Raw genomic sequence first — 25,456 nt, 5'->3', positions numbered from 1 at the left:
AAGGCACAACACAGGCTAAGCCCTGATCAGAATGGGGACCATCCTAATATACATAGATATGACTATGTTTTTTTTTCAGTCTTCCTCCCCCTCACAGGACTGTTATTAACAACATCAAATAATCCAGTAATAAAATCCACCCTCACTCCACCAAGGGGACCTAGCCAATGACAAAGTCCATCTTTGTCATGTTTTCTACAGAGCTCGTTATGCCTTTCTTGTTAAAGATGTCCACTCTGGCATTCCATGATCATCTGCTGCCCTGGGGCTCAGAAAGACATCCTGTCATACTATTGATGGTGAGTCAATTCTATATAATAAGCCCCTTCCACAGACCCACTGCAATGCTGCTTCCAGAGGGACCTCCATATGGCTAGGCAGCTCAGACTTAAGGGCACTGCCTGTTAACTATGGAATCAAGAGACTAACTTTGCAATTTCCTAAAAAAGTTTCAAAGATTTAGCTTTCTGAAGCTAGGGAGGGCAGGAGGCAGAGAGGTCAGAGAGGTCCTTGGAGGAATGGAATGATATTCTGATAGCCCACGCAAATGGATTTCTCATGCTAATGTTAGACTATAAAGATGTGAACTGAGATACCCAGTCATCTTCACCTAGTATAGGATTTACACAAAGCATATACTTAGAATTTCTTTCTGACTACCTCTCTGTCCATTTTTGCCACAAGAGACAATTCTAGTCTCAGCTATTCACTAACAATGAAGTTGGACTAGAGGGTCTCCAATTCTAATATTCCATGTTCCAAAAACCCTTCTAGCTCAAACATTTTGGTTCTGTAATACAACACCTTAGGGATGTGTCAGAGACACCAGAGGGGCAATTTGAAAACAAAGGCCAGATGAGGTCTGCAGGAAACTAGGCATTAAAGCTTTCTGCGAGGAGTAAAAAAGCAGCCAGGTCATGGCCAGAAGGGCTACCTCCTCTCCCCTAGTTCTTCATAGAGATGTTCTTCATATGCCAGTTCTTTATAGAGTCAAGTGTAACATTCTGGTATTGGGGTTCTCAGTTCCCCACCAGCCTCTGATGCTGTTTTCAAGATCTTTCCTTGAAATGTGACCGAGACTGTTCTGACTCCCTGTGATGCTTCCATATCTACAGTTAGAAGGAAAACCTCCAAAAGCCCTCTCATCTTTTTCTCACATCTTTCTTGCCCCTGAAAGAGACAGTATCTAGTCTAGTCTAGCCTTCACTTCTCAGCCACCTAGGAGTTAGTTTGCTGTTCCCCTCAGGGTCATCACTGACCCCTAGATGTGTTCATTTCCAAAGAGCAAGGTCCCAAAGGTAACCTTCTGGTGATACTCTGTCAGGCCCAATTTTTTAGCTCTTTCTTCCACATTCTCCTCCCTTCTCAATCCTGGAGGCTTGATTTCAGCACTTTCTCCTTCCTTCACTCATGATGAAAGGAGTTGGGGCCTAGAGCTAGCAAACGATTACAGGACACCCAGATCACCCCAAATAAAAATGCTGATGGCAGGTTCTTTAAAAGACAGAGAGGTCTAGGAGCATCTGGGACCACAGAGTTGATGGGGAAAACCAGCTGCTTTGCCTATGTGCCTGGGCTTCTAGCATGCTATCCAAGGACAAGGTATCTATATCATCAGAAAGCCAGAGTCCTGTTGGGGATATTAAGAGGCAGGTAAAGTGAAATTCTGGCTCAGATCACCCCAAAAGCTACTGGCAGAAGTGGGAAGCTAACTATAGGTCCTAAATCTAAGTCCCTTATTTCACTGTGGAGGGCACCTAATCTCACTCAGAGAACTCATGGAAGAAAGGAAATAGTGGTCTCCAAGGATGGGTATTTGGTTTGATATCAGTGATACCCCAACATTCATCTCAAGTCAGATGAGACCTTCTACAAAAGAAGGGAGAGGACCAAAGGCACTGAATTCCTCCCATTTCTACCTCCCCTAAAGCAGATTAGTTTGTGCCTTTAAAAAAAATCACTAAAACTTTATAATGTAAAAAAAGAAAAAAAAACAAGGAGCAAACAAAAAACACAAAATGATATGGAACAAATAAGAAAAGTCACAAGGAGAGAGAAGCAGTCCCACTGAGTGCTGGCCGGGGAAGCAGGCAGGCAGGCAGAGCAGGGACTTTCAGGGCAGGCTGGCAATGTCTCTCTCAGGCGGGGGACCAATGGGCTTGGGTGCACTCTCGTTGGCTTTTCCTTCAAACATCATGACTAGCTTGAAGACGGCTGACCGTTTGCCAAGCATCATGTTCACGAAATCCCGGTAGGAGATGGTATCACTGACCCCACCCGTCACCTCGGAGATTATCTTCTTCATCTCCAGGTGGGTCTTTGGGACACCTAACTTCTCCATCATCCTCTTCAGGGACATCAGGTCAATTTCTCCTTCACTGTTCAGGTCAAATTCCATATATTTCTCCTTGAAGGCTGTGAGCTTTTCCTCCAGGTTTTCTTCATCACTGTACTTCTGGTCATGGAGAAATTCCCTGTTAATTTCCTCCAGCCTCCTCCCCTGCCAGGCTTTCAGCAAGCCGAATGCTTTCCCTCCTTGGAATCTCTTGCTCAGGGCTACAGACATGCCAAAGTCCATCTTTCAGGCTTTCTGGTGTGAAACCTCCAAAGGAGAGTCTGCGGAGTGGGCTGTGGAGTCCTCTGGCCAGAGGTGGCAGTGGCTGGGGGCAGCAGAAGGGCAATACTCTCCTTTTCTATTTTATTAATGTATGTTTTAGGGATAAGTTCTCCCCCAATTACTGCTATAGCGTAATCCCAGAAATTTAGGTATGTTATTTCATCATTATAGTTTTCTTTCATATAATTATCAATGGTTTTTATGAGTTGATATTTGACCCATAAGTTATTTGGGATTTTATTAAGTCTCTATTTGAGTCTACCTATTGATTGTCTCTTTTTGTACTTTCTGAATTCTATTTCTATTATGTTATCATCTGTAAAGGAAGTATTTATTATTTTTGATGTTTTACATTTGTAATATCTCTGTAATGCATTGTCAATTTTTGAAAAGTTCCAAGTGGTACCTTGAAATATGTATATTCTTTAGTAACCTCATTTAGAAGATGTCTTAAGTCTTTTAGTTCTAGCTTCTCCAGCAATTTGTTTTAAATTTGCCCTTTTGTTTTTCTTTCTGTTAGATTTATCTACAATTGAGAGACACTAAAATATCCAGCCACTATTATATTATTGTGTACGTATTCTTATAACTTAGTTGATTTTTCCTTTGTGAATTTAGATATTAAGGCATTTAGAGCATGTAAGTTTAATATTAATATTGAATTATTATCTAAGATTCCATTCAGTATAATGTTGTTTATTTGTTTATTTCTTTTTATGTTGTAAAGTTTTGTTTTTTGCTTTGTTTGATAGCATGCTTACAACTCTTGCTTTTTTTAGATTTATCCAAATACATGGTAAATTATGTTTTAATCTCTCACTTTTGTGTATTTCTTTGTTTTTATTATATGTTTGCTGTAAGTAGTAGATTGTAGTGTTTTGTTTTCTTGTTCAATTTTTCATTTTTTTGTTTAATTGTATTTAATCTATTCAAATTTTAAGTTATAGGCTTATAATTTCATTAATTTGCCTTAAATATTTTATTTTTTTGTAATTAGTTTCCTCTTCCTCCTCCTTCTTCATTTTCCTCTTCTTTTTTTCTTTCAGTTGAGTAGTAAAGTTAAATATTTCCTCCTTTCTAACTTGTTTGGTTGTTAGATTTTTATTTCATTTTGTGCCTTTTTTCTCCTTAAATTGGATTACTTTCCATCATTCTTTGATATTTTTCTTCCACTTGTCTATTCTAGGCTTTTATTCTTTGATTTATGACCTATGTAGTTATTTGTTCATTCTTTAGTCTCTGTATTCCAAATGGAATTAAAACTTCTAAGTATCTATTTTGAGTTCCTTCTTCTAAAGTTTCTATATCATTACCCTACAGATTTTGTTCCCTCTTCCTCCTCCCACCTTTATTTTCTGTTGTGCCTCACTCTTAGAAATATCAATACCTGCAGGAGATAGAGAGGATAGAAATATTGCTCCATGGTAAGAATATTTCCTCTTGGTCTCCATATGCTAATTTTTCTCCCATTGGCCATCAAATCTGCTCTCTGGATCTATGCATTCTCTCTCTTTTTAGTGTCAGTTGCTTCCAAAACTTCTGATTCCTCTTCTCTTAATTCAGTATTCTGTCCACAGAGGCACACAGCTCTCTTAGAGGTAGTGGTCTCTTTAAGCACCAGATCTCTGCAGATTATACCCAATGTAAGGTTCCCATCTTCCATTATAGAATGTCCCTTTCACCCCATGGGGGTATTCTTCAATGAGACCCATTCCTTCATATTACTGAATTGCTACTCCCTTCTACCTCTCTTTCTGCCATTTAAATCTTTCAGTCCTCACCTCTTCTTCTGTTGGCCATATAGTCTTCCTTAAAGACTATAGGAATTATTGTTCCCTTCATTGTTTACCATAGTCTTAATTGGGGCACATTACACATTCCCCTCTATCTTCTTCCTCCCCTGTTCCCTTTCATATACTTTCCTTTTCTATGGCTTAGTCCTACAAAAATATTGTGAGGTTTAGTCCATGATGTTGCAGACTTTTTCTCTAGCATCAGTTCTTCCATTTGCAATCTTCTTTTACCTTTATATCCTTATGTAATTTTAGAAAGAAACCTCTTGGTGATTCCAATGTCATGTTATTGTTGTTGGTTTTTAAACCTTTATATGTGTTTCTCTTTTTCGTTTTCCCCCCTATTTTTAAAATTCTGGGCCAATTTATTTCATTATCTGTGCCGTCCTTGGTAACATCACTTTCCCTCACCTCACATATCCAATTACTTGCCAAATCTTGCCACTATCATATGATAAGAAATAAAGAAAAAACTATAGTTTCAAGAGACTGGGAAAGACTTGTGTGAAATGATGGAGAGTAAAATGAACAGAACCAGAAGAACAATTATGGAAGATTTAAGGATTCTAATCAACTAAGTGATAATCATGATTCCAAAGGAGTGATAAAGAACACTGTTCACCTATGACAGAGAGATGATGGACTAATATGCAGAATTAGAAACACATTTTTGGACATGACCAAGATGAGGATTATTTTGGCTTGACTATGTTCATGTGATACAGAGATTCCATATTTCTTTCTATTTTTTCCCCTCAGTTGATGAGAGGAGATGGGGCCTGAAGGGGGTGGAGAATTATTGATAACTGTTAAAAATGATTATTTTTAAAAATCTTTTTTTTTTGCTTTTTTTTTTTGAGGGCAGTTGGGGTTAAGTAACTTGCCCAAGGTTACACAGCTAGTTTTGTGTGTGTGTGTGTGTGTGTGTGTGTGTGTGTGTGTGTGTGTGTGAAGTGTCTGAGGCCAGAACCGAACTGGGGTCCTCCTGACTCCTGGCTGGCGCTTTTGCTCACAGAGCCAACTAGCCGCCCTATTTTTAAAAATCTTGTCATTTCTACCTTCCAGACATCCCTTTTTCCCCCTCACAAAGCTACCTCCTTAGTCCAGGCCCTCCTCACCTCTCACCTAGATTACTACAATAGTCTCTGAATTGGTCTGTTTGCCTCAAGTCTCTCACTACTCCAATCCATCCTGTGCACTGCTGCCAAAGTAATTTTCTGTAAGTGTAATCTGACTCCTTCTTAATCAACTCCAGTGCCCTCTGGAATAAAAACAAAATAAATTGTATAGTTTTCAAAATTCTACGAAAACTGGCTTCTATCTATCTTTTCAGCTTCATTGGCCATTGTTCCCCTCCCTACACTCTGTGATCCAGCCAAACTGGCTTTCTTTCTTCTCTTCATTCAGGATACCCCATCTAGCCTCTGTGCCTTTGCATGGGCCATGCCCACAATGCCTTCTTTGTTTTTTTAAACCTTTGCTTTATAGACGCCTTCTCTTCCTTTAATAAGACACAGCTCAAGTACCACCTTCCACATTAAACCTTTCCTGATCTCCCCCAACTGCTAGTGTCCTCCCACCCAAAGTATTTGGTATATATTTGTACTTATTCACTTTATATTTATACTATGTGTTTTTGTTTCAATGTATATATAAACTACACAATGCACATATATTGGCATGAGAAATATATGTATATATACACACATATGTATATATGAATAGATACTATATGAAATATATATAAATATGTATTTATCATTCACACACATATATATGCTGTTGTCTCCCCCCATTACAGTGTAGATTCCTTATAAAGAGATTGTTTCATTCTCTGTTTTTGTATCTACAATGCCCAACATAATCTGGAACATGCTAAAACACTTAAATTCTTGTTAATTGACTGAATAGCCTTCTCTCCAACTTTCCTAGTCTCCCTTCTCACATCACCTTGCATCTACTTTATAATTAATAGGTACAAACAAGATAGATCTTTTTTTTTTTTTTAAAGCAATCGGGGTTAAGTAACTTGCTCAAGGTTACACGGCCAGTTATTATTTCTGGGTGTGGTGCTGAGTATCTGAGCCTGGATTTGATCCGGGTCATCCCGACAGTGGAGGCGGTGCTCTTACTCGCTGAGCCACCTAGCAGCCCCTAAGCAATCGGGGTTAAGTAACTTGCTCAAGGTTACACGGCCAGGTGTTTCTGGGTGGGTGCTAAGTGTCTGAGCTGGGATTCGATCTCCAGGTCTTCTCAACACTGGAGCCGGTGCTCTTACTCGCTGTGCTACCTGGCCGCCCCCAAACAAGATAGATCTTTATCATCTATCTCTGTATCTACATATCTATAGCTACACCTATACCTACACTGACCACTGCCTATACTTCTTCCCCTATCCCTACATCTACAACTATACAACACATTTGAAATAATATGACAAGTGCTTAATAAGTGTTTGTTGATTGACTATTCTGATCCTTGCCCAAAATGTCAGAAAACCCTAGGCCAGATGGTCCTGGAGCCAGTATGGCATCTGAAGTGGAAGCCATACTTACATTGTTTTCCTCCATCAAAGCTTCTTCCCCTTCCTTTCGGCTTAATTCTCCAAAATACCAGTCATACTTCTTGGAAGCCTGAAGTTTAAGAGGAAACAATGAATGACTTTAGATCCTGAAGAAACCATTGACATAAAAATATTAGCACCCTTTCTTCAGCTCAGGCTCTTTCTAGAAGACTATCCTGCACCTTTCCAGGGCACCCACTGTCTTATTTCACTTTTTTGGGACTTGGTAGTTGTTACCTGATGTGGTTAGTTCTTTTTTCTGGTGTCAGTAACTTGATGGCAGTGACTAAGTTTGGCACATCTTTGGAAACCCCTCAGGAGTCAGATGGGTCCTTGTACATAGCTGGTGCTTACAAGGCCTTTGTTGATTGGTTAGTATTATGGGAGAATATCAAAGTTTCCTTTTTAGTTCACCTGAAAATATTATGAAGTAAATATTTCTCTAATTTAAAATCCTTTCCAGACTTACCTGAAGGAAGGAAGCCTTATGCCTACTTAATCAAACTTCTTGGGAAAAATACCCAATAAAATCCTTTTTTCCTATTTCTCTTAGACCAGGGATGCTTAAACTTCATTTCATGGATCTCTTTGGAAGGTTTGTGAAGCCTATGGATCTCATCTATCTAACAGGAAAGCCAATCTAATACCTTGGCAATTGGATTAACTCACAGTTCTGTGGTCCTTTGTCATTTACAAAGTACTTTATCACATACATTATCTCATTAAATCCTCACAAAAAGATTGTAAGGATAATAAAACAACCGTATATGCCACTTTACAGACAATGGAACCAAATTTAAAAAGGCCATAAATAATTATAAGGCAGAGGAGCTTAGACTTGAGTCCTGCTTTCTGTCAATAATCTAAAACTTTTTCCACTCTGCCATGCTGACAGAAATACATGAAAGCTTCATAGAGATTTATAGGAATGCATGATTGTGCTGTGAATTACTTGAGTGTAATGGTAATGGGAATTTGAAGATATTCATTGCCTGTTAATAGGTTGAATGTAATCACATGGAGCCTGTGGTGGGAGGAGCTTGATGAACAGGTAGAGCAGAGCCCAGAGGAAGCTGGGAGGCAGAGCAGTTAGAAAGGAGGGAGAAGAGGATGAAGGCAAGGAGATAGTTAGGTATGGTGTTGCTCCCTGTGGTGATAAGGTTTATTAACTTCTTTGTTGTTAGGATGAATTTGGCTTTTTGGTGTCTCAATAAATGTTTTGCTTCTGTCTTCTATATGGAGAGTCTATTATATTTTGTGATTCAGAACTACACCAACATATTCATAGTTGACATCGGTGCTGTGAATATTGTGTTGGCACTACATTGAGCCAGAAAAAGTAAAGACTAGAGAATGTCCTTGGAACTTCTAGATCCCAAAGTTATCATAAATAGCATAGTATAGTAAAACCAACACTGGATTTGGAGGCAGAAACCTGGGTTCAATCCATGGTGCTTATTAACTTTGTGACCTTGCATAAATGACTTAAGCTCCCAGTCTCAATCTTCTATCTTTCAAAAGGACATAATAATTCTTTCACTACTGAGCTCACAGGATTGTTGTGAAGATCAAATAAATGAGATGCTATATATAAATCTCCCCCTACAAATAATTATCATCATAGAAGTGAGTTGAGAGCCCAGATCAGAGACAATGACAATTTGAAGAGGAAGTAGAAAAGACATTCTTGATAGGAGGAATGCAACCCTTTAAAATAAAACTCAGAGGTGGTAGGATGAGTTGAGTTGTATAGAGGGAGCAGTTATGTAGGATGGCTTGGTTGGAATGGAGGTATTCAAATAGATGGACAAAGAAGTGAAGGCTTTTAGATAAGACAGGTAATAAGATTTCAGTACCAGTTCTTTTCCTTAATGCTCTTTCTCTTCATGCTCCCTGGGTACCTCATCCCCTTGGTGTCTGTCCCTCCCTGACATAATGTCTTCAGACTACCCCCTGATACTCAGTGGGTTTCCATCTCAGATTGGTGTCCTACCTCACTTTAAGATGTTGTCCAACTCTAAGTACATCCTCATGGGCTCCTTCTGTTTATTTCTACTGTTCTCCATTGTTCCTTGTGTTCTTCCTTGAACGCATCATGCTGAAAGTGATCTTTCCCCACTCTGATCCTATCCCTTTTAACCCCCACCCCCCTTCAGTCTTCACTTACATTGCCTCTCTCATGGCATTTATTGGATATTGAATTGTGTTAGTTATTTGTCTTATATTATCTCCTTAGCAACATTTTGAGCTCCTTGAGGTTTGAAACAGTACTCTATTTATAATCTTGTGCTCTATTATGCATTCTTGAAAAGAGAAGATAATCAAGCGGTTTTTTGTTGAATAAATCAAGTCCAGAAATAAATCAAAAGCCATGAGTTGAGATAACAGAGTAGCAAAACTGGATTTCCCAATCCAGAGACTCATGAAAAGGTTTTTTATACTTTTAAGAGGAGAGGGGGAGGTAGTATGAAATAGCAAGGCCTGGTCATGAGACCCCAGTTGCCCTTGGCAATCCAGGTAAGGAAAACCAGTTCATTCTGGCTGTTTTGCCCTTCATCCCATGAATCCTAAAGGAAGGGGGCAAGGACATTAGAAGCTGAGATCCAGCTTAAGCTAGGTTCCTTTACAAGGTAAAATCTCTGAGTGGGAGGCCTTAGGGTTCATTTCAACTCTACCTTATCTTATGAGGAGGAATGTAAAGACTTACTGAAATTCGACCTTACTGGGATCATTAAGGGAGTGGCAAATAACATTAATTTTTTTAATGGTTTTCTGTCATTATATTAACAATTTTCTGTCAGATACTAAAGTTATTCCTTTTGGGTGGGTTTTCTTCTGTCCTTTCTTCATTTGTTTATGTAGTACTTATGATTTAAAAAGCCAATTCCAATGCTACTTCCTTAATGAACAGGCTTCCATAATTCCTTTGGTGAATAACACCTTTTCCCCACAGACCCCATATGATCCTTTGGTGTGTAACTCTCTTAGGCATATAACTTGTATTATGTATTATAGTTTTCTGGATTGATCCCTCTACCAGACACTAAATTTCTTGAGTTTAGGTCTTCTCTTCCTTGAACAGAATAGTGAATTAAGTATTTATAGAAAGAATTGAAATATATAAAGAAAAAACTAAAGAGAAATTCCAGATAGAATTATATACTGTTAGAATGGGAAGGGAGTCTTTAAGATCATTTAGACATTTTTATAGATGAGGCAACTGAGGTCCAAAAAGCCTGAGTGACTTAGCCAAGGTTACACAGCTAATTAGGGGAGGAACTTTTTTTATAGGACTATTTAAAAATAAGAAATATAGAACACAGGGGAAGGAGAAGGGATATTGATAGGTTAAGGATCCAAGAAGGAAAAAGTGAATCTTTTTTTTAAGAGGGGGGGAAGATAGGGCAATTGAGGTTGTGACTTGCCCAAGGTCACACAGCTAGTAAGTGTTGTGTCTGAGGCCAGATTTGAACTCAGGCCATCCTGATTCCAGGGCCAGTGCTCTATTCACTGTACCACCTAGCTACCCCAGAAGTGAAACATTTAATAGTAGAAATAATATATTTCTATTATTATTATAATATTTTTATTATTAATTATTATTAAATATTTAAAATATTATTATTACTACTATTTCTACACCAAAGAGAGCAAGATGTTTAGACTGTTGAAGAGGGTGAGGATATCAGAAACACATTGTCTACAAATAGAGATTTTTTTGCCTCTTCTTTCCTTATGCTTATTCTTTGAATTTATTTTTCTGGTCTTATTTCTGTGTCCAGGATTTCTAATATTAAGTCAAATAATCATGGTAAGAGTGGGCATCATTCCTGATCTAAATGGGAATACTTCCAGTCATGCTCACTCTTAGTTTTAGCTAAATAATTTTCAGCATAATTTTTTTAAAAGCCTTTAATGACTAGGCATTCTCATGTTTGTTTTTTTAAAAAGTAAATTATGCTATATTTAATAAAATATTTTAAATTATTCATATAACCATAATATTTACTGATTTTGTTATTAATGTTATTCATAACACTACTTTTTATTAGCATTGAACCATCCTTACATTTCTGCCATGAAACAAAGTTGGTCACTAAGAATAATTTTTGGATACATTGCTATAATCTATTTGTCAATATTTTACTTAGTCTCTTTTTGGAGGGAATTGGATATGTGATTCCATTCATATGGGAAACCCTTGTTGAGAAAATTCCCTCACATATAACTTCCAGTCTTAGAGAGTTACTTAAACACTAAGAGATTGGAGATTGGAACTTAAATCAGTCTTCCTGTCTCTGAGTCTGAATCCTGTGCTGTGCTCTCTCAGTCACTCTCTGTCTCTGTCTCTCTCTTTCTAAATATTAATGATATTGGTCTATAATTGTCTTTCACTACTTTATCCTTTCCTGGTTTGGCTATCAGGGCTATATTTGTATCATAAAAGGGGTTTTTGAAACATGTTTATGCAGCTAAGGGTTTATTTGTTGTTTAAATGAGATAATATATGTAAAATGGCTTACTCACATGGTTTCAAGTATTTCATCAATGCTAGTGTGGTTAAATTTCTGATAGACTTTACCTATAAATCTTTCTGTCTTAAGAGTTCTCCTCTCCCTACCCCCCAGGAATGTATGGTTTGCTCTTTCTATGATAAAATAGTTTAGCTCCTATTAACTTGAACATTTTATGTTTTTGTAAATATGTATTACATTTCATTTAAGTTTTAGGTTTTGTTGATACATAATAGGTGATAGTAGTTTCAAATTTTTCTTTACTTTCCATGAATTGCGAATTCCTCCTTTTAAATTATTTTCCTCCTCTTTTTTCAACCAAATTAGCTAATGGGGTGCTGATTTTTTTTCTTAAAGAGCTTTTAAATTTATTAATCAGCTGTTTTAATTTTTTAATTTTTATCACAATTGATTTTCAAGATTTCTTCTTTAATGAGTATTTTGGAATTATCAATTTTTTGGTTACCTAATATTCTTTTTTTGAAATAAGGACTTTACAGGAAAGTGGTTCTGGGAGTTCAACTGACATACTCATGCTTGATGGGCGCATGCAGAAGTAAAATCTAAAATCATAAAGTGGGTACAGAAGGATACACATATAGGGGTGGGATGTGCTGAAGCCAGTTACTACAGGAAATTATTAAATTTTTAATGTGAGTATCTAAACTTTAGAAAACAACAAACTACAAATTGGGGGTTGATTGTTAGTCATTCATTTCCTTCTCCAGCTCCAACTCGTTTTACAGATGGGGAAACTAAGGCAAGAAGATTTGCTCAGGGTTACATAGCTAGTAAATATCTGAGGCTGGATTTGAACTCAAGAAGATGAACCAGGAAGGTGCTCAATTCACTGCATCACCTAATTGCCCCAATCTTTTCATATGGGTTACACTTATAAGGCTGTTGTTTGAGTTCTGGACCAACAGGCTCTGCCCCAAGACTTTAGTTGTTCAAAACCAAAATATTTGAATTCTTTTGTGGTCAGTTACTATGCAGATATACTTGATGATGTGGCTTTGGCCCTCTGGCCTTGAAGCCAGCTCTCCAGAGCATCCTTTGTAATGTGACTGCATATGTAAGGAGTTAACTGACTTTAAATAATTCACTTAGCCCCTGAGATTTGGTTTCCTAACTTACAAAAGGAGAATGATAATTCTTTTTTTTTTTTTAATGCTTTTTGGAGGACAGTTGGGGTTAAGTCACTTGCCCAAGGTCACACAAACTAGTTTTTTTTTGTGTGTGTTAAGTGTCTGAGGCTGGATTTAACTCAGGTCCTGTGCTCTATTCACTGCACCACCTAGCCACCCCTGACAATGATAATTGTTAAACCACTTAACTGATTCCTATATTATTGTAAGGAAAGAGCCTCTTAAACTTTAAAGAAGTTATTATTGTTATTCCTCCACCTAATCCTGAAATTAAGGGACAACAGTTGGACCTATGATTTCATTTGGAACTCCCAGAGGAGGAAAGCCCCTTTACAAAGGCAGCCAAATACCTTCCAGCATTAGAGAGAATGTTATACTATCTCAGGGTCACTCAGACAAGTATGTGTAGGAGGAGAGACTCAAATTCCTTCCTTCCTCCTGCAAGGCTAGCTCTGTGCTATGCGGTCTCTTTTTGTACTTAGTGTGTATATATTTTTTTTTAAAAATTTACTTCTCTGTATACATGGTTTTTTTTTTCCTCCAATAGAATATAAATTCTTTGAGGGCCTAGACTTTCATTTTTGTTTTTGTATTCCCAAAAACTAGCATCTTTCCAGGTGGGTATATACTAGATAGTTCCTGAATTGAACAGAATGGTTCATTCATGAATTTATTTCTTCTGAAGATCAACCCTGGTTAGCACTAGGTTCAAATCTTACCTGTGTTCATCTCTACCTGCTTGAATGTGGGCAGATCACTTAATGCCTCTGCACTTGTTTCCTCCTCTTTCAAATTAGGGAGATAGACTAGTTTATCTTCAGATTTTAGGATAAAAGAAAGAAGACAATAATTAAAAGGAAAACTTTCAGTTGACTTTGCCTAAAGACTAGAGGAAAGGGGAATACTTCACTGAAAAAGGTTTTTGAAAAGGAAAAAAGATAACAGGAGAATAGGGCAATGTAAAGGATGAAGGCTGATGAGCCTAAAATAGAAAAAAAAACAACATAAAACCAGGAAACTATCATATGAAACTATCCAAAAAGAGAGGGATGATCGGGTAACTTGGGAGTCAGAAGGTCTAGGTTTAAGTCCTGTGTCTGCCATTACTCCCATGTGACCTACATTCATTTCTCCTGTCTGGGCTTTAGTTTCTTGATATATTAAAAATGGGATGAATATTATATGTGTTACAGAACTCCCCAGTTTACTGTGATTTTGTATGTAATAAGCACTCTTTAAATAAAGCTCTCTATAAATGTCAACTGTTATTGCATGAGAATATATGCAAAGTATGTGTAAAAAGGCTTTTCTTTTTAATGAAGGAGAAAAATAAATGCTTGTTAATTGAAAATTAAGATAAAAAATACATACAAATATTCATTGCAAAGCAGAAAATGTTACACCAGCTTAATTGCTCATACTTAAGAACCCTTTCCAAAATGCTTTCCTTAAAAGAAACCCAAGAGAAAACTCAGGCAGGAATCAATATTCTCATCTCATAGGGTAGGAAAGTAAGGTTCAAAGATGTCTTTCACAGTCTACAAGAGCTGGAAAGGGCCTTTAGAGACCATCAATGGCAACTTCGTTGCAGATAAAGACACTCAGGCCAAGGAGGGAAATGATTTGCCAATAGTATATGGCAACAACTTGGAGAGGCAGGATTGGAACCTAGATCTCCTAACTTTAAATCTAGTGCTTTTTCATTGTACCGTAAAGAAGTAATATTCTCATTTAAGAGCTGATTAATGCAATGACCACCCATGATTCTAGAGGACCCATGATGAAGAATGTCCTTTACTTCCTGGGAGAGAGGTGATGAACTCTATGCAAAATGAGACATATTTAGAACATAGCCAACGTGGGAAGTAGTTTTACTAGATTATGCATATTTGTTACAAAAGGTTTTTTTTTTTCCTTTTTTCTTTTGGAGAGAGAGAAAAATAAATGCTTGTTAAGTAAAAGAACATTTTTTTTTGCTCTTTTGAGGGGGGAGGGTAGGGCAATTGGGGTTAAGTGACTTGCCCAAGGTCACATGGCTAATTTTTTGTTACGTGTCTGAGGCCAGATTTGAACTCAGGTCCTCCTCACTCCAGGGCCAGTGCTCTATTCACCTAGCCACCCCAGAAGAACGATTTTTTAAAAAAGTGATATGCTTGAGATTACCAAACTGGTGAGGAATAGAACCTGAATAATGGGAAACCTGTTTATTGAAAGCTGAGAGGGAAAAGTTGGAGGGGAGGAAAAAATCTAGCTGGATATCAAAACTTCATTCAAGTACTTCCTCCAGAAAAGGTCTAGTTGGTGCTGACTTCTCTTGGAAAGACTCCAAGCCTATGGAGGAGAATTATTACCTTTTTGCTGGATTTGCCATGGCCTGGCTTCTTCTGATGCAAACTGGTAGGCAAAGGCTTATCTTCAAGAAGACTGCCGTGAGCTGGTTGTGGGGATCTCTGGAGTGAAGGTGGGTACATGCTTACTTTCTGCCCTTTAAAGATAAATTTGAAATTGGTTGTGATTTTGCCAAACAATTGAAATATCAACCCTCATCCTTAATACAATAAGCCACACATTATTTATACCAGATGTTGTTGAGAAATCTTTTTTTAAAAAAAATAATAATTAATTTTATAGTTAATAGTTTGTAGAACATCTTGAAAATGCAAAATAATGTGTAGTTGAATCATAAAATCATTTGACCTAGAAGAAACCTTAGAATATTAAAGTGGGAAGGTACCTCAAAGGACATCTAGTCCAACACTCTCATATTATACAAGAGGACACTGGGATCCAGAGGGGAGAAATCACTTGCCCCACCTCAAACAAGTGGGAGCTAAGTGATTGAGCTGAGTTTCCTGACTCCAGAGCCTACATGCTGCCTCATCCCCTAATACTTTCTTTACCTGGCACATTTCAAAGATGGCTTTCATTGTCTGGACTGCTTACGTTTTTTATTTCAAATCCAAAGTTTTGGAAGCAACTGACACCAAAAAGAGAGAGAATGCATAGATCCAGAGAGCACATTTAATGGCCAATGGGAGAAAAATTAGCATATGGAGACCAAGAGGAAATATTCTTACCATATGGAAACCATATCACTATTCAATAATTTCCTATATGTTAAAATAGGGACAGTTAGGTCACCCAATAGATAGTGTGGTAGGCCTGGTGTCAGTAAAACTCCTCTTCCTGAGTTCAAATCTAGCCTCAGACACTTACTAGTTGTGTGGCCCTGTGCAAGTCACTTAACCATTTGCCTCAGTTTCCTCATCTGTAAAAAAATGAGCTAGAAAAGAAATGACAAACCATTCTAGTATCTTTGCCAAGAAAAACTCAAATGGGGTCATAGAGGGTCTGACATGACTGAACAACATATATTAAAATATCAGCCAATTTCCTTTTCTTTTCTTTTTTTTTGTATTATCATTTTTTCTTCCTTTTCACTTCCTCTTGACTCTGAAAAGTGTTTTTGACACAAGGTATGAGGCTGCTCTGTAGTCCACAAATGTTTGGCTTCTTATCTTTCTCACTCCTAAACCATGTTTTCCAATATATATTTTTACAGTCTTCCCATATGCCCACTTTTGCATAGAAAGTTATAACATTTTCACCTATATATTGATTTGATATGAAAAGTCTTATAGCATTCTTGGTGGATTTTATCCTTTGCAATAGGTATTGGCATACAAAATGCAATTATTTTCACAGTGGCCTTTTCTTTTTTCCAAATGCAAAATGAAAATTGCAACATATTATGATAAAATGGCCCTTGACATGACATTTTTTCTTGTCTTTGGATATATGCTAAAACCACCTCCACTCTCTACTTCTCCAAGGAAAGTGTGGGAATCGTCCTTCCATTTCACTGAAACTTCCTTTTCTCCTGGTTTCATTTATATAAATATGTCAAAATTGATATAATTTCGTTCCTCTCATAGCATGCCCAATTGTTAGTCACTGGATGAGGAACTGACATTTGGAAATACGAATGCTTGACGTGTATAGACAGTCCCAAAACGATGTGATCTCAAAAACTTAGCATCCTCTGTCCCACTTTTCTCCATTCTGTCTCTGTTACTCTGGAAGCAGAAGAACACCCCTTAAAACCGAGGGATATTTCTACTGATGAGATGGGCTGATCCTTAGAAAGTAGTTGTTGTCAGTTGCTAGGACCACACTTGGAACCTCTCCAGGATGACATCATCTGCCAACATTTGCGCTTCACTAGCATATTCTTTGAAAACCTGGAAGTTTCTAGCTCAAATCACCAGGAAGAACAAACCCTGAATGATGTGCTATAGAGTACACGACACGACAACTCGATCTACTCTATCATTTAGCGGCCCATATTTTTTTTGTCCCTATATTAACCTATAAAAAATTAATGTATAGTGATCTGGTTTCCACATTTCCTACTCAGTTATTTATATACACATACAGTCACAAGGTGGTATCCTTCGAGGGAAGGAGTGGTCTGCCAGGAGGAGGGAAAGGGGCACAGAGAGAGACTGACAACTAACTATAGTTACTTTACAACCAACTCAGAGCCCCCCACTGCTCCAGTTCCAGTCTCTGCTTCTACAGAGTAAGCAGGAGGGTGACTTGGAATGCCAAATTATAGTAGTTCAATGAGAGGTTCTAGAATTTAAATCAGAATACCTAGATTTCAATTGATTTCATCATTTACCGGCTGTGTGATCATGCACAAGTAGTAACAGCATCCCTCTGAGCCTCCATTTCCTTTTCTGTTAAAGGGGGAGACTGATCTTTGACCTATCTTCCTCATAGAGTTGCTGTTACAGAGTATATACCATATGTCAACATCTAACAGAGCTGTAAGAGCTGCCAAGATCATACAGTAAGTGAATAAAGAGGGAAAACAAAGCCGAACAACAGGGCTCCATTATATATATGTTTGTGTTGTTAAGATTATATGCTCATTTGGTCATTTTGATAGGAAGCGATCTTACCTTTGCCTTGAAAACTTTGGTCAGCCATCAGAAACAGAGAACTAAGAGAAAGATTTAGTTAAAGATAAAGTTAGTGCTGCCCTGGAAACACAAAATATCAAGTGAGGAAATTATGGAACCCAAACCAAGAAAACATCGGCATCATTATTTTGAAATACCTTTTCCTTTATATGAGTTCTTCCTCTCTTATCTTCTTCAGAAAAAAAAGGATATAAAGTTGGATAACAACCAGAATAAGGGAGATTTCCCTGATGTCTTAAGCTGACGTTCTATTGGTCTTTACTTTACCTACCTTTATTGGCTTTATTTCTGTGGATGGTGGCATATTTAGCCGTGGTAGGCTTTACTTCCACCAGACCTACACATGGATGGATACAAGCAGAGAAGTGCACAGGGCTAACAGGGATGTGGGAGCTGTCTGCCCAAAGATGCTAATCAAAGCTATGGGAGTGGATGAGATCATCAAAAGAAGCAGGTAGAAGAAAGTTGGAAATGACCTCGACCTCCCCCAATCTCACAGCACTCTGTACTTCACTTATAATATGAGAGACTATAGTCAAAAGTGCACAAGACTTGGATGGGGGAAACCTGGGCTTGAATCTTGTCTCTGTCCTTTACCTTTTGTCTAACTTGAACAAGTCATTTCATCTCTCTAAATCTCAGTTTCCTCATTTGTAAAATGAAAATAAACAAGCATTTTTGAAGTACCTACCGTGTGTCACACAATGTACTAAGCACTTTTTACAAATATTTCCTAATCTGATCCTCCCAACAACCCTGGGAAGGAGGTGCTATTATTATCGCTATTTTACAGCTAAAGAAACTGAGGGAAATAAGTGACTTGCCCAGGGTCACACAGCTAGTAAGTTTGAGTTCTTTGAATTCAGGTCTTTCTGACTCCAGGTCCAAGCTGCCTAATAATACTTGCCCTCCTATAGTTCACAATTGTTATAAATGCATTGTAGCCCATATAATACTTTAGGAATATGAGTGATTATTACTCTATTGAAATTTGTATCATGTTTAATTGTGTGAACCTCTTTTTTCTCATACTAGACTGTAAGTCCCTTGAGGACATGAAACATGTCTTGGTTATTTTCTTCCTTCTCTCCATTGACCAGTTCCTGATCTTTTTCATTCTACAAGTCAAGCTCTATGCTAGGCACTAGTGGGGGGAGAAAAGACAATCACTACAGATGCCAAGAGAAAGAAAGCTTGGGGAAAAAAAGCAATAAAATAGAGGCATAATTATTTTAAACAGATTCTAACACTATGTTTAAAACCCAAACAAGACAGAACTTTTATGAGGATTTTTTTTCATAATTTTTCTTCTGAGATTATAATTTCCGGTGTCATCTCACCTTCAGTGACTGGCTCCAGCACTTAAGAAAAACACAATTCTAGATTGTAGTGTTGATTTATCGGCTGGTTCTTTGTCTTAATTAAAGAAAACCCAACCCCTTAAACATTACTGTGCATTTCTGGTTTCCATTATCCTAATAAGGGAGGTGGAGTAACAATGTGCTTATTGTAGATTCAAGTACTAGCAGTTTATGCAGCCACAAAAATATGGTCTTAATTCTATCTCCCTCTTTCATGCCAGACTCCTATTGATTTCAAAACCCATGAGTCAAAAAGAAACAAGACAAAAAAATATGAGAACCCTTTTTCAAGGACTGGGTGCATAATCTCATTAAAATTAATTTCTCTGAATTTTTTCTTTTATCTTCAAATTCAAGTAAACAAATATTTCGTGCCCACTCTGTGTAATATACTATGCTATTACAAAGATAAAACTTAGGTGACTTCAGAACAGTGTTGGGAGGGAAATGTCCTTTGGGACATGACTGAACATTATAGTGCAAAAGATGATTTCAAGTAATAGGTGATAGTATTATAGCAATAGTTTATATTTCTATAGTGTTTATAACCTGCTTTCCTCATTAAAGTTCATTTAGGAATATGAGTGATTATTACTCTATTGAAATTTGTATCATGTTTAACTGTGTGCACCTCTTTTTTTCTCATACTAGACTGTAAGTCCCTTGAGGACATGAAACATGTCTTGATTATTTTCTTCCTTCTCTCCATTGACCAGTTCCTGATCTTTTTAAAGTTCATAAACTGCTTTCCTCATTAACCCCCTGTTAAGTGGTTTTTGTAAATTTGGAACCTGAGATTATCTGGAATATGAGCCCCCTAGAAACCTACCTTCAATTCAAGGTGATTTAGGGGTTAGTACCTACTCAAAACCATGACTCATGAGCCCCCACTGATGTATTTACTTCAACCAGCTATCCAGGAGACACAATACTCCCAACAAAAGCTTTTTAATCAAACAGTGTAACAAGTATGGGGTACGGTCTCCTTTAAATTTTCCTGCAATTTGTGAAGGAGAGCATAGACTAGGGGTGAACAACCCATGGCCTCAACCACATGTGGCCCTCTGGGTCTTCAAGTGTGACCCTTTTATTTTTCATTCAGCCAGAGAGCTGCAAATGAGGAGCTAGAGGGTCAAGTATGGCCTCAAGGCTGCAGGTTCCCCACCACTAGCATAGACATTGTGTGTACCTTGGCCATACAAGATAGGTGGCACAATGGATAGAGTGCCAAGACTAGAGTTAGGAAGACCTAAGTTCAAATCCAGCCTCAGATGCTAGCTATGTGACCTTGGACAAGTCACTCAACCCTCAGTTTCCTCATCTGTAAAATGAGCTACAGAAGGAAATGGCAAACCACTTTAGTATTTCTGACAAGAAAATCCCAAGTAGGCTTACAAAGTCAGAGATGACTGAAAATGACTAAGCATTAAGAAATGGAATATTTCCTCACTATAGGTTCTTTCTTTTTGTGTGCTGTCCATGCATGTTAATTCTCTGGTCACTAACGTTCTCTTCATCCTCGGCTGAATGGTTAAAATAAACCATCACCTGGGACTCATGAACGATAGTTTTGAGTAGGAGTACCCCAAGTGCCTGTAATGGGAATGGGAATTTGAAGATCTTCCCTGCCCCTTGATAGACCTAGGGGGGAGTTTAAAGACCTCCCCTGCTTGGAAAGTAAACTCTGCCCCCTAATAGGCTGAATGTAGTCACATGGAGTCTATGATGGAGGGAATTTACTGAAGGGAAGCAGAGCCCACAAGAAGCTGGTCAGAGCCAGAGAGACGGTGGGAGAGAGAGGAGGTTGAAGCAAGGAGATAGAGAGGTTTGTGAGTAAATATTGATCGTGTATTGATTTGTGGGAAGGCTGAAGGATGCTGTGTGGCTCTCAGCGTTATTATGGCTTCTGAATATCTTTGATACTATGATGGAATCGGCTTACTGGTTTTGGGATTGGTTTTTCTGGTGTTTGAATAAATGCTTCAGTTCTATCCTCTATCTGGAGAGTTTGGTATATTTTGCGATTGAACATCATACGATACTTATAGTCACGGTCTTTATTGTGATTGTGGGCACTATAAATATTTCATTGGTGCTACAGTGCCACATAATTGTTATTATTCTCGTTTTATAGGTGAGACAATAGTGACACAAGCCACTGGTCAAAGATCCCATGGGTAGGAAGCAATGAAGGTCTGGGCTTAAGGTCAGGTCACCTCAGGCTAAACCCACTGCTGTTTCAATTACTCCAGGCTTCAAAGCCAATTGGGTGTTTCCATCTTTTTCATCTTGTTTCAGAAAGAACTGGCCTTTTCAATGATGGCAAAAATGTTTGGGAAAGAAGCAATTTGGGAGAGTTATATAAGGCTGTCATTTTCTTAATAGTGAAATTAGATTCTCCTGTTCAATTTTCAAAAAAATTTGGTTTAAAGAAATCTGATGCTGTTTTCTTGGAGGAAATGGTTATAGCTCAAATAGAAAATTTTTAGTTCAACTGAACAAACATATATTTGATGCCTACCCTGTGCTGAGTGGATACAAAGAGAGATACAGTATAGGCCCTTCTTTCAAGGAGTCAGCAATCTCATGGGGGACTGAAGGACAAAGACACACATAGTTGGAACAAAGGGGACAATGAGATCAATATAAAATACATAATATTGTCTAACACAATATTGGGAGAACTTCAAAGAAGTAGAAATCCCTTTCACCTGGTAGAATTGGAGGAAGTCCTGGGGATTGCCTTGAGGAGATTAGATTTAGATATTGGACTTTGGAGGAGGGGAGGGATTTAGAGATGGGAGAGGGAGAGGATATTCCAGGTCTACCATGTTTCCCCGATAATAAGACCTATCCTGAAAATAAGCCCTCCCCTTACTGTGTAAGATTCCTCTAAAATAAGCCCTCCCCCGAAAATAAGCCCTATTGAGATTGCTACTGTAGTGAAGGTGATCCCCTGCGCTACACGCTACATTACGGTACCCTCTGTATGCACCGTCCCCCCCCGGGTGAAACGCACGCCGCGCTCTGAGCTGCATCCAATCAGAGCTGCAGCAGTGAGCGCGTCATCCTGTTCTTCCCCAGTGATTTGCTTGCTGGCGCCATTGAGAACAGTGTCGCGGAGGAGAGCTGAGGCAGGACAACATAAGCCCTCCCCTGAAAATAAGCCCTCTGGTGTTTTTCTTTCCAAAAAAAAATAATAAGACAGTGTCTTATTATTGGGGAAACACGGTAGGAGGCCCAGAGAGGCTTAAGCCTGAGGTTACACAGGGAGGAGGGGGCAGGAGCAGGATGTGGACACAGGTCCTCTGACTCCAAGCCCAGCATTTTCCCATCACTCTACTATGCTTCATACATGGTGTGTGTTTACTCACAGGTGAAAATTCTTCCTTCAACTTTCACATGTGAAAATTCTTCCTTCCTTTTCACATGTGAAAAGTCTTCCTTCAACTACCTCCATTATATGATTATTGTAAAGAAGGTGTTATGAAAATCTTAGGGATCGTACTACAGACTGGATTTGTGATTTCAATCTTATAGGGAACTCCCTGAATGAGGAAACTCTTTCTACTAATATAATTAGGTAACTTCTCTGCAATTTAGAGCCTTGGAGAGTGGCCTAGGGCACTAAAGGGCTAAATGACTTGCTCACAGTCAGTATGTTTGAGAGGCAAGACTTAAACCCAGGTCTTCCTGACCATGAGACTACTCCATGCTGCATGGGGTCTATAAACCTTCAGGGTGCTATGTCACAGCATTTGTCATTAACATTATTACTCCTCCGCAAAAATCCTTCTCTGATGCCTAAAAATTTGAAAAGAATTAAGCACATTGATCAATTAAATGACCAAGCAAGAGTATTCCAGAGGACCAAAGATTAAGAATCCTACCTACCTCCAATCAGGAAGGTGATGGGCTTAGGGTGTAGACTGTGATACACACACACACACACACACACACACACACACACACACATTTTGCACAACCAGCATGGGAATTTGTTTTGCTTGATTATGTATATTTGTTACAAGGGTTTTGGTTTTTTTTTTCATTTTGTTATTTTTTTGTCTTGTTTTTGGAGGGGGGAGGCAGGGCAATTGGGGTTAAGTGACTTGCCTAAGGTCATACAGCTAGTAAGTGTTAAGTGTCCAAGGCCAGATTTGAACTCAAGTCCTCCTGACTCCAAGGCCAATACTCTATTCAGTGTTCCACCCAGCTGCCCCTTGTTTTTTGTTTTTAGTGTGTATATGTGTTTTTTTTTTTGAGGGGGAGGGTTAGGGGAGTTAGGAGGATGAAAGAATAAATTTGTTAATTGAAAAGATTAAAATTTATTAAAGAGTTAAAGAAATTTCCAACCTTTCTTACTCCAATTGCTTAGTATCAGTGTTAAAGAAGACTTAGTCCTTCAAAGAAGTGTGTGTGTGCGTGTGTGTGTGTGATCTCCTCCCAGAGGACCCCTAAGTCCTCAGAAGCCCCCCATCAATCACCTATATTACAACAAAGAAGTACAGTGAGACTGACTTTAATAACAACTCTTCCTCATGGCTTTCTAGGGCCTAATTGCAGGCAATCATCAATAAGGCTTTCTGTCTTCTTCCCCTTCACAATATAGGCATCCATAGTTTATGTTGTTTTTTCACTTCTTCTCATGAAGTATTTGGCACATAATTGTCAGACACTATAAACTGTCATGAGGCCATAAGTCATAATCCAGGAAGGGAATTCCCAGGGTCCTACCTGGCAACGGGAACAGAATGATCCTTCAGAAGATGTTGTGTCTGGCAAGGCAGAACTGGCTTCTTCAAGTGATCTGGAACTTTGTAAGCAAATACAATTCCATCCAAATCACAAATGACAGATGATTGAGCGAAATTACAGAGCACATGGGAGATATTATAATTTTGTTAAATGCAATCTATATCTCATTTGGAATAATGTCTCCTACTTCCAGCAGGTCTATGGGAGATGCTCAAGTATCCATTCTGAAGCCCACCTTAACTCCTGAGGGCTGCAGACAATAGACATCTTTACCTGCTAGACACTTTTAAGATTCTCCCCCCCCCCAAAAAAAAAAGTGTTCCCTAAGCTTTTTTGGTCTAAAACACGTATTTGACCTTGCTAGGGAAGGAGAATGCTAACTTGAACTCAGTGGTCTCCAAGCTTTGATAAAAGGGTTTGCATTTTTAAGGTGGAGAAGAGGTTTGGAGGGTATATGGTGTAATGGGAATGTAAATTTGAAGATCTTCCCTGCCCCTAGGCTAAAGTGAACCTGGAGTCTGGGGTGGGAGGCTTGTTTTTCAGTAGATACTTCTTCATTGGACAGTGGGTCAATAAGGTTGTTACATTCTCTGAGCCAGGAGAAGGCTATATAAGCCCTGATGTGTAGCTTTGTTTTGGGGCTCACTTTGAGAAGTGTTCTGTGATTTGATGAAACTCTGGGCTAGCCGTTGTCCAGAGCCCCCCGCCTTTGAAAAACCCAGATGTTGAAACCCAGATGTTGATTTGGTATGGATGTAATGGTTGGACAGTTTGGAAATCTGTCTACTTGATTTGTTTTTGTCTTGATAATTCTGTCTGTATACTTTGAAGTTCAGGGTGCTGACCTCTTTCCCCTGAACTCGGTAAACGATACATATCTGACTGATTAAAGTAAGCCTGTTAACCCATTTTGAGTTGCTTTCCTTTAACAAAGCAGATTCAAGAAACTGTGTTGACAGCAACCCTGAGGACGGTTGGGGTGCTTGCTGTTACATATGGTCATAAGTCCTTAAATATCTGAAGAGACTTCATATGTCAGATGAACTAGAATTATTTTGCTTGGCCTTCGAGGACTGAAGTAGGAGCTATGTGTAGAAATTACAGGGAGACAAATTTTGCCACAGTTTAGGGAAGAAACTACTCACCAATTAAATCTATCCAACAATTGAATGGTGTGCTGTGGAGGAGGGTGAGATCCCTGTCACTGAAGGCACTTAAGCAGAGGAAGGGAGACTACTTGCTGGGGACTTTACGGCTCAGTCATTTCAGTCATGTCCGACTCTTCAGGACTGCTTTTGGGGTTTTTTTGGTAAAGATACTGGAGTAGTTTTCCATTTCCTTCTCCAACTCATTTTACAGATGAAGAAACTGAGGCAAACAGGATTAAGTGACTTGCCCCGGTTCACAAAACTAGTAAGTGTCTGGGGTCACATTTGAACTCAGGTCTTCCTGACTCCAGGCCTGGTGCTCTATTCACTGTGTCACCTAGCTGCCCCAGGCATGTTATAGAAGGGATTGTTTCCTCATTCAGGCTGGAAATAATAATAATAAAATTAGAATGATAAATGATAAAATTGGAATAGATAGCCTATTCGATCTCTTCCAATTCTAAGATTCAGTGATTTTATGAGTCTCTGATCCCTGTTCTCATGTGATTAGAGGGAGAGAGGGAGGTGGTACCTGTGAATAGATTCTTGCAAGCAAGGGGTGGGAG

General features: G+C 38.5%; 1 protein-coding gene and 1 pseudogene across 1 annotated transcript in view; both read right to left on the bottom strand.

The window, feature by feature from the left end:
- The window catches only part of CLNK (cytokine dependent hematopoietic cell linker), a 218,525-nt gene that overhangs the window by 28,992 nt on the left and 164,077 nt on the right, over nt 1-25,456 (bottom strand). Inside the window, exons 15-18 of the mRNA XM_069069834.1 lie at nt 23,722-23,800; nt 17,603-17,643; nt 14,987-15,120; nt 6,966-7,043 (exon numbers count right to left, since the gene is read on the bottom strand). Coding sequence (XP_068925935.1) covers nt 6,966-7,043; nt 14,987-15,120; nt 17,603-17,643; nt 23,722-23,800 — 332 coding nt within the window. The remainder of the gene's footprint in view (nt 1-6,965; nt 7,044-14,986; nt 15,121-17,602; nt 17,644-23,721; nt 23,801-25,456) is intronic.
- LOC138147370 (allograft inflammatory factor 1-like pseudogene) lies at nt 2,001-2,673 on the bottom strand (annotated as a pseudogene).

The sequence above is a fragment of the Petaurus breviceps genome, unplaced genomic scaffold (genome assembly GCF_028583685.1).
Source record: "Petaurus breviceps papuanus isolate PSGF00001 unplaced genomic scaffold, PetGlider_PUasm1.0 140, whole genome shotgun sequence".
Taxonomy (NCBI): Eukaryota; Metazoa; Chordata; class Mammalia; order Diprotodontia; family Petauridae; genus Petaurus; species Petaurus breviceps.
This window is presented reverse-complemented; position numbering and strand designations above follow the sequence as displayed.